At 37.3% G+C, this 13,058-nt stretch overlaps 1 protein-coding gene across 3 annotated transcripts in view; it reads right to left on the bottom strand.

Moving 5' to 3' along the window:
• Nucleotides 1-13,058, bottom strand: part of LOC141453613 (protein qui-1) — a 199,634-nt gene that overhangs the window by 135,221 nt on the left and 51,355 nt on the right. For all 3 annotated transcript variants that reach the window (XM_074127038.1, XM_074127040.1, XM_074127039.1), the window contains exon 2: nt 2,512-2,650. In XM_074127038.1, coding sequence (XP_073983139.1) covers nt 2,512-2,617 — 106 coding nt within the window. In that variant the 5' untranslated portion in view covers nt 2,618-2,650. The remainder of the gene's footprint in view (nt 1-2,511; nt 2,651-13,058) is intronic.

Below are 13,058 nucleotides of genomic sequence, written 5' to 3'. Positions count from 1 at the left end.
GGGTATAAATAGATTGTGAGATGCAGGTAACGGAATACAATCACTGCCAATTAGCGATTAACAAATCTGATTATTGGCTAACACTCTTTTTACCTTGCCTTCTCCCAGGTGCTAGAACTTGGCAATCTCCCTTAATAAAATCTTGGATTTAATCTAAGCGCCAAGTAGAGTAGAAGCTTAAAATTGAGTTAAAACTGTTAACAGAGAATTATTAGCGTCAATTGCAAATTTTGTAAGAATTGTTGTAAAACCGGTATTTATTTTCAGTAGTTAATTTCTCTTAGTCCTGCACATGCGCACCTAATGCTACAGTGTTTTTTTTTTTTTAGATTTTCAGAGTTATCTTTGATAAAAATCTTTATCTTCTAGCAGAGACTCTCTATCTCTCTAGATATTCTGAAGAAGACGAACCGTAATTAAAATAGTCTAGCTGGATTCCAGTTAGCTATTCTTCGTGCAGTTATTTGGAGTAGTTGAAGATTTCCAGCCTCTTCCAATAGCTGGTAGCTATATACCACCATTACTAGAGAAATTTATGCTTCCCCAAGTCCGCGTTACTCTAGAACAGGGATCGGCAACCCGCGGCTCGCGAGCCGTATGCGGCTCTTTTATCCAAATTTTGTGGCTCTTCAGCCTGTCCAAAATAAATTGTATATTTCAATTTTATTGAAACAAATGAAAATTTCATTTATTAAAGTAAAGATATTTTTTCAAAAAGAATTTTAAATGAGATTTGGTTTGAAATTGAATAGAATTATATTAAAATACAGTACGTAATATATAGGACTGCCGCCATTTTCATTCAAACACAGGTTTAGTTATTATTTATTTGTTTATTTACTTTGCAATATGTGCAAATAAATGTATAAAACCTTTAAATTTTTATTGAATATCATAAAATAATAATTTATGAATACAAATGATCTACACAGTTTGTTTACACTATCATCCTTGTGGCTCTTGGTGAGATTTATTAAAATTGTTTAAGAAGAAATGGCTCTCTACTTAAAATAGTCTGTCGACCCCTGCTCTAAGAAAAGCTATTTACTTTGACAAGAGTGCCTAATGCCTCGAAGGCTCTGTTTTGAACCAATGGATGGTCTGCTGGCCATCCTTCATTCTCCGGCCTACTTCGGCTGAACTAAAATTTGCCCGGATATTAATACTGTAAAGAATCCTAATACTGTGATGGGTTGTAGGTGATGTTTAGCTGGAATTCTGCAAGACGCCAAGAAGAAGTGGCTACAACTTCCTCCCATATATAGAACCGCGAGTCTAATCTATCCTAGTACAGGAAACCATGAGAAATAAGGATAGTAGAAAACTTTTACGATCATTGAAGTAATATAAGAGCTATAACTTTAAAGCTCCAATAAAACTGGTTTCGTTTAGAGGTGGAGAAAAGCTCCGTATGACAGTGATGTGTGTGTATGGAGTGTTCGCCCTAAAAACCAATAAATAGCAAAAAAAAAGGTTCCATCAGAGAGTGGACTAAGAGCAGAGCGGTTATGAAACTGCAGGAAATGGGAAAGACGAGCATATTGTCGGGATCAAACCAAATGGGGCGCTACACCAGTAATTAAAGAAATGGAAGTTGCCCGCACTGTAGGTCCTGCAAAGAAGGGATCGCTCCAGGATCTGCTCCCACACCTAGTCTTGCCCACAAGCGTCGCTAATAGAGGCTCTCGCCCGCTAAAGAATTTTTTCCATCACTTTTATTAAGATTAATTATTTGATCTTACGCGTACAGCCGCCATTAGTTTATTTTCTCTACATCTTCTACTTGTTCACTTGGGACCTCACTAGAAAATTTAGGTCAGCTCTGCTAGATTTTCACCTGTGAATTCACATGTTAAAAGTCCGCAACATCAACAAAAATGTAATCCATTATATTTTCTCTTACTACGGACAAGAGAAAGTAATGCGATCACATCAAACTTTTGACACCGTTTTTTTAACCAAAATTTTGAGGTTTCCTGTGCAAAAAAAGTGTTTCTAAAATGGTTTGTGGGTGCGTGTAAATGTCTGAGGACAATTTGTCCTTTTTTTTCTGGATCGTTACAATTGGAGTTTAGAGGTAAAACCGTTTAATCTGGTTGCGCTATTATGTGTTTTATTTTTACAACGTATTCTTTGTGAATAAGCTGAAAGTAAATTCTACAATAATGGTGCTGATGTAGAAGGCTTTGAAGACTTTCAAAAGGCTGTTTTAAAAGGCGTGGAAAAGCCATAGTAATCAATAAAGCCGGTTAGAAAGAGCAGAAGAAGACTAATTGAATGAGGTAGACAAAACTAGGAGCTCCTAGACATGATGGAATCCAGGTAATGAAAAAGCTGGCGTATTGGCCAAGGTGGTTCCCTTTCAATACTGCCTCCATTAAGGGGATGGACCCTTAACATCTACAGTGATGCCAGAATCAAAAGTGGTTAAATAAAGGATAATACATATGAGATGTATGCAACTTGCTTAAGATTACATGTTCAGTTATTTAATCATGAGTATGTACTCACCGTCTCTGGTGGAAGAGATGAAAATCTTCAAGGTCCTGGGTACTGCCCATTGCGCGGCCTGCAGTTCACCACGCAGCACTTCCTCGACCACTTCGTCATTGATCATTGTGTGACGCGGCGATCTTACAGCGATAACATACTGCCAACAGTAAATGAAACATTTCTAAGAAACCATTAAATAAAATCCAAGGCCTAGACCAGGGTTATCGAACCCACTAAACCAACAATACATCTTAGCTATGCGGGTCTAGCCTCTAACCGCCTAACATACTTTACTATAAATTTCTCATATTAACCATTAAATAAAATCCAAGGCCTAAGACTAGGGGAATCGAACCCACTAAACCAACAATACATCTTAGCTATGCGGGTCTAGCCTCTAACCGCCTAACATACTTTACTATAAATTTCTCATATTAACCATTAAATAAAATCCAAGGCTTAGTCTGGGGGGAATCGACCCACTAAACCAACAATAGATATTCAACTTTGTGGGCACTCGCCACGTTTTCAGCTAATAAGTAGACTTAGCTTGGACTTGTATAATGCTGAATGAGAGAGAGAGAGAGAGATTGAGGAAGTGGTGTGAATGCATGGAATTGTTGGCTCCTTAATAAGATTGAGGAAGCAGAAAAAGGAATCAGCAAAATCAAAACGATTCAATCCTAGAATCACAGCTGATAGCTCCCGAACTCTCTTTCTGCAGAGATACTTTCCATTTATTCCAAGACCAGAGCACTGATGGTATTCTTTCTGGCAAGAGTGTGAGATATCAGCATGCATTATTCAAGGCCCGGATGCTGCGGATCCACAATATTCCGATTGCCTTAAAATAAAATCCTCTACTCCTTACGTTTGACTTTCTTTTTTTAGCTACAAAATTTATTCCTTCCTTTTTAAATAAGTGGAAGAAGAAGAATTACTTCACAGCTAAAGTGTTGCAATCTGATCCATTTGTTAACTTCATTCATATTTTCAAAGTCTATTTTGAAACTACTTCCTTCATAAAGAAGCCTGAACAGATGTAGGCTAGAGGTTGTTCAGCCTCTAAGTCACGGAGAACTACTCATTTTTACGAAAATTTTGCGGTTTCCAAACTTACTAAGTTGAGACAAAATGTAGCGAAACGTTTGCTAATAGGTAGAAATATTTATTAATAATTGTAGATATAGAAATAAAACAAATAATAAAGAAAACCTAATTAACAATATTAATAAAGTTGTAAATGTAAAATTAATAAAGAAAAATCTGTAATATTAGAAGAAAATATAAAGTGAAAATCACTTTTAATGAGTTTTCTAAGCCAGCCAACTTTTCCAGATATTGACAGTATGTTAGTAATAGGGTTTCTTTTCTATTGCTAAAACCAAGCTCACAAGATGTGGAAAACTTAAAGAAAATGGCCATTTCCGTTGTAGAAAGAGCTATTCATCTTTCGCATGCGTAGTCTTAGGATTTTGGATTTTTTTGGATTATAAACTTATCGGTAGAGGTCTTTGTGACTGTTTTGTGAAGGTGCAATTTATTTATTATGTATTTATCATAAATCAGAAATGAAAAGTTGCCGCCCAGTTCGAATGCTGGGTGTGTCTACTTTTTATTTGTTAAAAAAAAATTGTTCCGCCTCCGCCCACAAGCCCTAATTGGTAGTTGGACGTTAAGCTCCGCCTAAACAAAAAAAAAATGGCGATATCTTTACTAGCCCTGGCCATAAAAGTAGGTGACGGAATAAGAAGAAGTAGAAACTTAGACGAACCGAAAGCCAATTGGGTACGTTCCTTCAAAGAAACCAGCATGCAAAGTAATTCTTCAGACTGTTTTGGCCGTCAGAATGCTGCAATCTTCGTTTCTCTTTGACAAATGTAATAAAGTTTGAATGGAGATTTCCGCCCATCGAAATGTCTTTGGATTTTGTATTCAAACAGTGGCTGAAATAGGGAATTATCTGTTCCAGCTGGTCTCCAGGTAAAGGGCGTCCTTATCTACAATGTTAATTCTAACTCCTTAACATTTAATTGCCTTCCATTTGTCTGGACAGCTGAATTGAAGATAAAGCACTTCTCTCTGCTAAGTTCCTCTATTTATTAAGTAGAATCTAGTTCCACGTTGTAATCCTCACTTTGTGCGTCCTCTTGTTTGCAAGCTAATAAAAATAATTCTAGAACGAATTGACACATAATCCCACTTTTATTGCAATTCCAACACCAACTTAGTTTTTAAAACGTTTTTAATTATTAGTAAAATGCGGATTGTAAAACCGCGGATTGACTGAACTGGGAGACTACAATTGATTTTGTCCCGGATTCATTTCTAGATTATCAGGACCCTGAAGATTTCTCTTTTGAATTTTGGCCTTTTTTTTGGACTGTTTTAGATGGAATTCCGAATTTTTTCCAGTTTTATTAAACTTATATTGTGGAGTAAGTAGCCACTCTGCCATATCCATCCCAGCATTAGTAAATAGTTATTCACTTTAAAAATAACTTTTATCGATCTATGCTGGAATTCTGTCTTCTTCCAGTGATGATTATTGGAGTTATTCTATGAAGTAAGGATGGCTCAGTCTGTAACATCCATGCCAGTTCCAGTGAATGGTAATTTGACTTAAAAAGTCACTTTTATTCGGTGAATCTTGTCCAGAATATCATCTTTTTCCACTAAGCTTTTAACCTATATTAAAGTAGTAAAGTAAAGTAATTGCCTATATCTTTCAGTCGGGCTTTACGTCCAACTACCAAATTAGGTGTCGTGGACGGAGGCGACTAGCAAACATACTTTACTATAAATTTCTCATGTTAACCATTAAATAAAATCCAAGACCTAGACCGGGGGAATCGAACCCACTAAACCAACAATACCTCTTAGCTTTGCGGGTCTAGCCTATAACCGCCTAACATACTTTACTATAAATTTCTTGTATTAACCATTAAATAAAATCCAATGCCTAGACCGGGAATCGAACCCACTAAACCAACAATACCTCTTAGCTTTGCGGATCTAGCCTATAACCGCTTAACATACTTTACTATAAATTTCTCATATTAACCATTAAATAAAATCCAAGGGAATCGAACTCACTAAACCAACAATACATCTTAGCTTTGCGGGTCTAGCCTATAACCGCTCGGCTACTATAAAAATATAGTTTTTAACCTATATTACAAATTAAGGAGGACTCTGTAACATCCTGCGCTTCCCTAAGTAAATGGTTTTTGAAATCATTATAAGTGCGGTAGATAAAGAAAAGAAAGCCACTACTCACAACTACAATTGAGGTCGACTATTTAACAACACTGCAAACAACATTTAGTAAGACATTTATTTCGTTTTATTGCCGGCCAGAGCACCACCATTCTGGCTACTCTAAACTATTAAATCACCCAAGTTAGTTAGTACGAGCCGGCTTTATTTATTTGGGCACATCCTGGGTCATTAAATATCGGCCCAAAATGAGGCAAACAATGAATACCACAGGCCGAGTCGTGGCGATTTTCAAATCTGTAACGCAAACAAATACACAGAGGCTGGCTGACCTGCAATTGTCCAAAAGATTTATTTGACAACAGTTTGGCTCGAGTTCAACTTTCTTGTTCTCTAGGTTGGAAACGGTTTTTAAATAGGTAAACAAGCAGATTCTACGATCAATATTCCAGACGATCCTTGCTGGCCTAATTTTTACATCAGATTGCATTAAAATTGTTTCAATGTTAAAGTATTTGGGCAAAATAAAAAGAATAAAAAGAAGAATACAGCCTTGAATGGTCTTAGGGTAAAAACACAAAGGTTTTTTAGTAATGTAACTGTAAACCAATCTTGTAGGCAGCTGGAAAAACACTTGTCCAAAGAGTGGAGTTGGGCCTTGGCCAAACAATGTTACAGGAAATAGAAAAACTATATTCTGTTTTCCAACTTATCGCCATTCTAACTCCGCCTCGAGCGATATCTTTTTAGTGACCAAACAAAAAATAATTCAACCCTTTGTGTTTAAGATTGTGCGTACAATTACGAATCTCTGCATCACGCCAATCAATAATCGATAAGAAACTGAATTTTTTTTAGAAATATCATCTTCCTTCAACTACAAGAATTTTTTTTTTTTTTTTCTCCGGCGCATCGACGTCTCTGGCCATTAGCGCCCTCCACACATTTTCTCTTTTCTCATACAAAGGCCACTAGAGCTGGGATGGTACCCTATTGTCCTATCGGGCTGCCACACACATATCTTGCTCAGCAAGGCAAGGTGGAGCCTAGGCTATCGAAAGCGGACCGCACTCCCCTCTTACATCATCGATCTGGTCGACGAGGGGGAATGCGGTTTCGCCGATGGTACCATCCCTTAATTCATAAACTCACATTTTGTCAAGAATCAATCAATTAAAATAATGTACTTTGGGTTTGGCTTCCACTAAACATGTACGAGTATATAATCACGACGACTTATCCGCTTCAAGTATATATGTTAGGCTATCCTAAGGAGGCTATTTCCGTAGAATCTAACTAAAGTGTGCAGTACTTTAAACAAATGTTCCTGCACACTCTAAAAATGACCAAATCCTAAATGAATTTAAACCTAAGGGGGGGGGGGTTGAAATACTACAAGAAAATTAATATTTTTAAAAGTAAGCAGCCTAGACTGGACGTCCAAAATGGGTCAAGTTTCATGAAGCTTGTCGCCCCATTGGCTGGAAAAAAAGGACGTAACCTGCAACACAGGGTCAGCTTTCCGTTGCGCGTTGCTAGGCAACGCTAGTCAAGTTCCGGTATTTCGTAAGTCAAATTCTATTAAATCACCTCTGAACTGCAATTCTGTCTGGATTTTAGTATTTTGGTACATTATTCATTATTTTTTAAAACTGACAAGTATTGTTTTTTTGAATTAATAATTAATATATTAATTCTAATATATTCTATAATTGATTTTATTATTGAAGCCCTCAAAATAAGATCGTTTATTCTAAATGAATAGTAGCTCTGAAAGCTATTCATTTGGAACAAACTATTTAGAACTATATGTAGAGAGCACTATTTGGTATTTCTTATTATTATTATATTTGTATTGTTTTAATATTATTTTCTATTTATTATTATTGTTATCATTATTTTTCTCTCTAACTGGAATTGGAACTGTTATTTTAGTTATTATGTCAGCTGCCAATTTATTTTAGTTAATGTATATTATTTACTTTTTAGTATTTAGCACAGAACCCCTGTAATGCGTTAATACACGAAATACAGAATTTTTCTATTCTATTCTATAATAGATTATACCATTGGACATACTTCGCAAACTCTTGCTGATATTGTTCTAAGATTGTTTTTAGAAAGAATGCTCCAATTTTGCTCAATTCTGTTACTCAGTCTGTTATCAGCGACGGAGATCCGAGAATGGGCCATAAAATTACTCAATCTAAGAGTTTTTATCTAATATTACACTCACACTCATTGTTTACAAAGCACAAAATGTTGGAAAAACAAAACTGTAAATTGTAGGAGCTGTAATTGGGGCGGTTAAGTTTTTGTAGGCATAACTCTTGCTGAAACAATCTACATCTTTTGGAACAACGAACTGGTCATACTCATTAAGATAGGAACAATAGTTCGCCCTCTCAGGAGATGTTTCCCAGCTCCCCTCCTTCAAGCTCCTGGACTGCCACAGGCCAAGAGCTTTAAGTTTTTTTCTTATCGTGCTCTAAGACTAAGTGCAACATCAAATGTAATGTGATTTGCGCTAATAAATTGTAAAATAGTAACAGGGTATAATTGCAAAAGCAGCACTACAAAAATGGCAGACAGATTACAGTAATGGTAATAAAGGGAGGATTCTATAAAACTGTGGCAGATCAGTTACCTAGACAACCATGGTTTAAGGGAACTGTCACTAATAAATGGGTTGTTACGACAATAAGCAGGCTGAGAGCGAACCACGCGGTGTGCGGATCGTATCTACACAGGATCAACAAAAGGTCCTCTCCTCTTTGCGTAGATTGCAATGAGGAGGAGGATTTCAGGACAATATAATAGTGGATATGTCCACGTCATGAAGTAGAAAGGAAACGAATGTTTGACGACATATACAGGTATTTAGATGCACCATTTCGCTACGAAGACATAATATTCTCCACCAACATCTATGTGCTTAAATCTGTAGCAGAGCTAGCAATGAAATATGAGTGTATTTAAAATGCTTAGAGAAGGATTACGTGATTTTAATTTCGGTTAAGCTATAAGGATGGCAGGAATATAGAGTACTGATCCATCCATTAGTAGCTGTAGTTTATGTAAATAGTTGTATATAGTAGAGGGATGAATGTGTGAAGCGAATGTATTTATAAGTAAGAATGGAGAGTGAGTGATATTCTAGTGATAAGCACCTAGACGATGCTGGCTGTATGGCGGAAGCCAATGCCAAAAAAAAATAAAAAAAAACTTCTTTTTCTATCAGCATCCCTTTTTGGTCCAAATCGAATAACGGCCGTGCAATTACACTTGAATTCCGTTTATGTGATATTTTTCGAAAAAGAATTCTAACGGGTGTCTTCAAAAAAAAAAGGTCCTCTAATTCCATTCCTCCTTCATCTACTCCTTAATCTTTGTCATTTTTCCCCAGGGGAATTCACTTTAAGGGTTCTCTCTAGAGTGCTATTTAGTGTAAAGTAAGGGCACAATAAGCCTCTAGTGGCTGCGGTGTCGTGGGGCGTAGGTCCCGTCCCGTTTTCTAATCTTACTGTAATGTATGGGCCCTTCGCCTAATACCCTGCTAAATAAAATGTTAATGATAATTTACAATGTTTTAGTAAAATTTTCAAATTTAAAGCAGATCGATTTACCGGAAGTGAAGCTGCGGAAGAAGGAAGTCATGTGAGTGAACATGTTATATTACTAACAGTGTCTGACAATAAATAACCACAAGAAAATTTATAACAAAAATAATTTGATATCACATTCCTGGCGAGAAGGCTACCAAAGAGCAGGTTAGTTATTTGGGTAGAAACTAAATGGGCATGCTCTCCTCTCCTCTGCCCCCACCCCCGTTCTTATAACCTTCTCGATCTGGGAATTACACATTGTTTGAACAGCTGTAAAACCACATTTCATAGAACATTGTGCTTAGTTATTCCAAGTGCTATTTGGTATTTGGGCGACTGAATTGGGGAGGCTAGTTTCTAAGCCACCCGCATCAAACCCCAAAAACCTCTCTCTCTCTCTCTCTCTCTCTCTCTATAGAGATAAGCCACTTTGTATTTGTGTCTGTACAGTGTCTGTGTGAGTGTGTGTATGTTCTACCGCAAAGCATTTCTACCTTATTGTGTTAATAAATATAAGTTGCCCCATTTCTTAGAGAATTTAGTGTCTTCACCTTCCTGTAGGATTTCCGTCTAACTTCTACTCAGGGTATTGAGTAGAACTCTTGGGTACCGACAATGAAGGGCTTGCTCAGCATGAGATGTAGAAAGACGTGGGCCAGGATGTAAACCTGCGGGTTACCAAGCTAACAAAAAGTAGAGAACAATATCGCGGATACTAATACCACTTCTGTTATCGTAACTTACGTACTTCAATTAAATTTTCTTGGAACCTTGAATTTATACTGAAATACAATTGATGCAGTGTTAAAGAAAGTGTACTGTTATAGGAAACTAGAAAAGACTTTAAGACTCGCACTTCCGGTAGCCGAAATCTCGTAATTTAGCCGGCAACTCTCGGCATTTTTCGGTAGACATTTTATGCCGCTAAGTATGTTCTGTTTAAACCAAATTTCCTGAAAACATTCTATATCTGGAGTTGGAGCTTGGTTCTGTGGCTCCTTAAGGTTAGATTACTGGAGTAAGAGAAATTAAAGTGGCTCGAGTGCTTCCGCTAGAATTTCACCAATCGCTTGGTACCATTCTTAATTTTGTTCGTCTCCTCTTCCAGCAAACAGTGGAAAAGATTTGCAGAAAGCCTTCGGTCATTCTTGGCCTTTATTCAAGCATGAAGACTATCTCTCACCTTCCTTTTCATCATTCTTCCTCAAGTTTGCCTCCCAGTTCATCCCTATTCCTCAAGTTTGCTTCCCAGTTCATCCTTCTTCTTCCACTCAGTTCTTTTCCTGGTTTTCCCCCCCTTATTCTTAAATTCGCAACTGCGTATCACATAAACGCAACAAGCAAATGTGATAGCGTATTGTACATCATAAATGTGAAATATATAACAAAAAATAAAGTAATATATAAAGTAAAAACAAGATAAAATAATAAATAAATAAGTAAATAAAATAAAATCACAGGAAGAGCTTGAACGAGGGCCATCCAACGATGACCATCATAAGTCGGTTAAAGTAAAACACCGAATGGATTGAATTCGAAGGATGACCTTGTTTATCTCTCGGCCAGGTGATCGCGAGGCCATCGGATTTGATAGGAGGTTAGTGCAGGACAGGTTGCTGATTAAGGGATTATGATGTTGGTAAAGTTTGGAGTGGAATTTCATGTAGCGAGACTGGGCAAGGTCAGAAACACAAATGGGATTCGCAGATCGGTGTGGATGGTATGGTTGCTCACGTAGAAGGGTGCATCAGTGATGGTTCGAAGGGTTTTTGACTGGAGGGTTTGGATTCTGTTTAGGTTCAAACGCTTAGCAGTTCCGTACAGTTCAAGTCCGTAAGTCCAGATGGGAGCTAGTAGGGCTGTGTACAGTCGTTTCTTGTTTGTGAGAGTCAGTTTCGACCGTTTGTCAAGTAGTCTCTTGAGCATTCGATATCTCTGGTTTAGTTCAAGTCGCTTGAGTCTAGTATGTGGATTCCACGTGAGTCGCTTGTCAAGGTATATTCCAAGATAACGAACGGTATCCGCTACAGGAATAGGAGTGTGATTGAGGTATACTGGAGGGAGTATTTTTCTGTTGAGAGTGAAGGATATGCAGCGGGATTTATTTCCATTTACCTTTATTCTCCAGTTACGGAAGCAGGGTTCAAGGATGTTAAGATGGGCCTGGAGGTTTACTGGATTAATGTAACTACCATAAGAGACAGTTTAGGGTTTAAATGATTTTCCATTCTTTATTTCACAATATTTTAGACGGATGGAAAAAAACCCAGCTTCACATACCGGAAGCCATGCGCGCCCCCTCCAACGTATTGCTCACATTGAATTAAAGCCGAGTTAAGAGATTGTAATTGAATTAGAGAGCCGGCCTTCGAGAGACTGTCACGGATCTTACATAGAGGAAGATAAGTTAATTTTACCCTTGTAAAGCGGAACTGTGGTGGCGCTGCCACCGGCAAGACTAACAAAATTACTGAAAACTGTGCCGAACTTCCTGTCTTGTTGATGATGATGATGATGATATTTTAATTAAAATTATATATTCAATTATATTAAGCTGATTATTATTAGCAAACTTGAGTGGCCGAACTTGGGAGTCGTAAGTTGCAATGCTACAGTGTATTCAAGTTAGAGCTTTTTTTTGAGGCATTGTAATGAAGAGAAAGAAGTTTATTAAGTCCAAAGCTTCTAACTGCATTTGTTTTTTGCTTTTTTGTTTTATTTTCTCTCACCGTTAATTAGAAGGGAATTTGTGATCGTGACAAAGTTGGAAATGGAGTTATCATGGAGGAGAAACGTCTTGAGGTCCTCCAAAATCGAAAAGTCCCAAATGCCGGGTAAGACGCTAACCATAGCCGAGCTTAATCATAAAAGCGAAAGCTTTGACCGAAAGAAAAAAGAAAACTTGATTCGATTTTCACTTGCTAATCCTAAGCTCTAACCCGTACTGCAAACAGCGAAGATAAGATTACATTTAATTTTGTCTGAAATAGTATAGTTTTTAAAGCCATGAAATGGTAGGGCTCACAGTAGAGCTGTCAGGAAACGATGGAGCCCTTCCATTAGACTTCAAGATTAATGAAACAGCCAGGATTTGTGAAGGTACCCTAACTAGTTAAGGCCACAATGGACCTTCTGGGAAAACAATAGGGTTTAGCCAACTCTCCTAGAATCTGAACTAAGTGTTAAAAAAAAAAAAGAGTAAACAGTTTGCTTAGATTTCTGATGAAACAATGAAAAAACATTTAGGTAGATCAGAGAAAGGAAGCAACAACGATAACAAAGTGAGTAGAACTCTAAGCGGAAGACAAATGATCCCTGTTGGCGAAATAAATCTGACAGATAGAAAATAACCTGTATAATGATAAACAAGTCGCAAGTAGAACCTTCAAGGTTGGAAGGTAATTAAAACGGAAAACTATTGGATCATCCAAATCAGCTGTTAAGGTACGCTTAGCTGAAAGTCGAACAAGTATTTTGGATGTGGACTTCTTCCCTCAGCAGTCATAGTTCTTATCCAATCATTAACCCACATACAGTTAACTCCACGAGAGCTAAACATGCCTGTTTTAACAGGCAATACCAAAGAGGGTAGGGGGAAAGGATAAACGAAGTTCGTGACATAAATATTTTATAGGTTGTCAGCTGATTGTGAAATGTAGGTTATATGTTGGTTATGTTTAGAGAGAGAGAGAGAGAGAAAGGTTATGGGCATTAAAATAAACAATCCTCCCAACAATATGA

Source organism: Rhodnius prolixus, unplaced genomic scaffold, assembly GCF_049639745.1.
Source record: "Rhodnius prolixus isolate KJV_2025 unplaced genomic scaffold, Rpr scaffold_3, whole genome shotgun sequence".
NCBI lineage: Eukaryota > Metazoa > Arthropoda > Insecta > Hemiptera > Reduviidae > Rhodnius > Rhodnius prolixus.
This window is presented reverse-complemented; position numbering and strand designations above follow the sequence as displayed.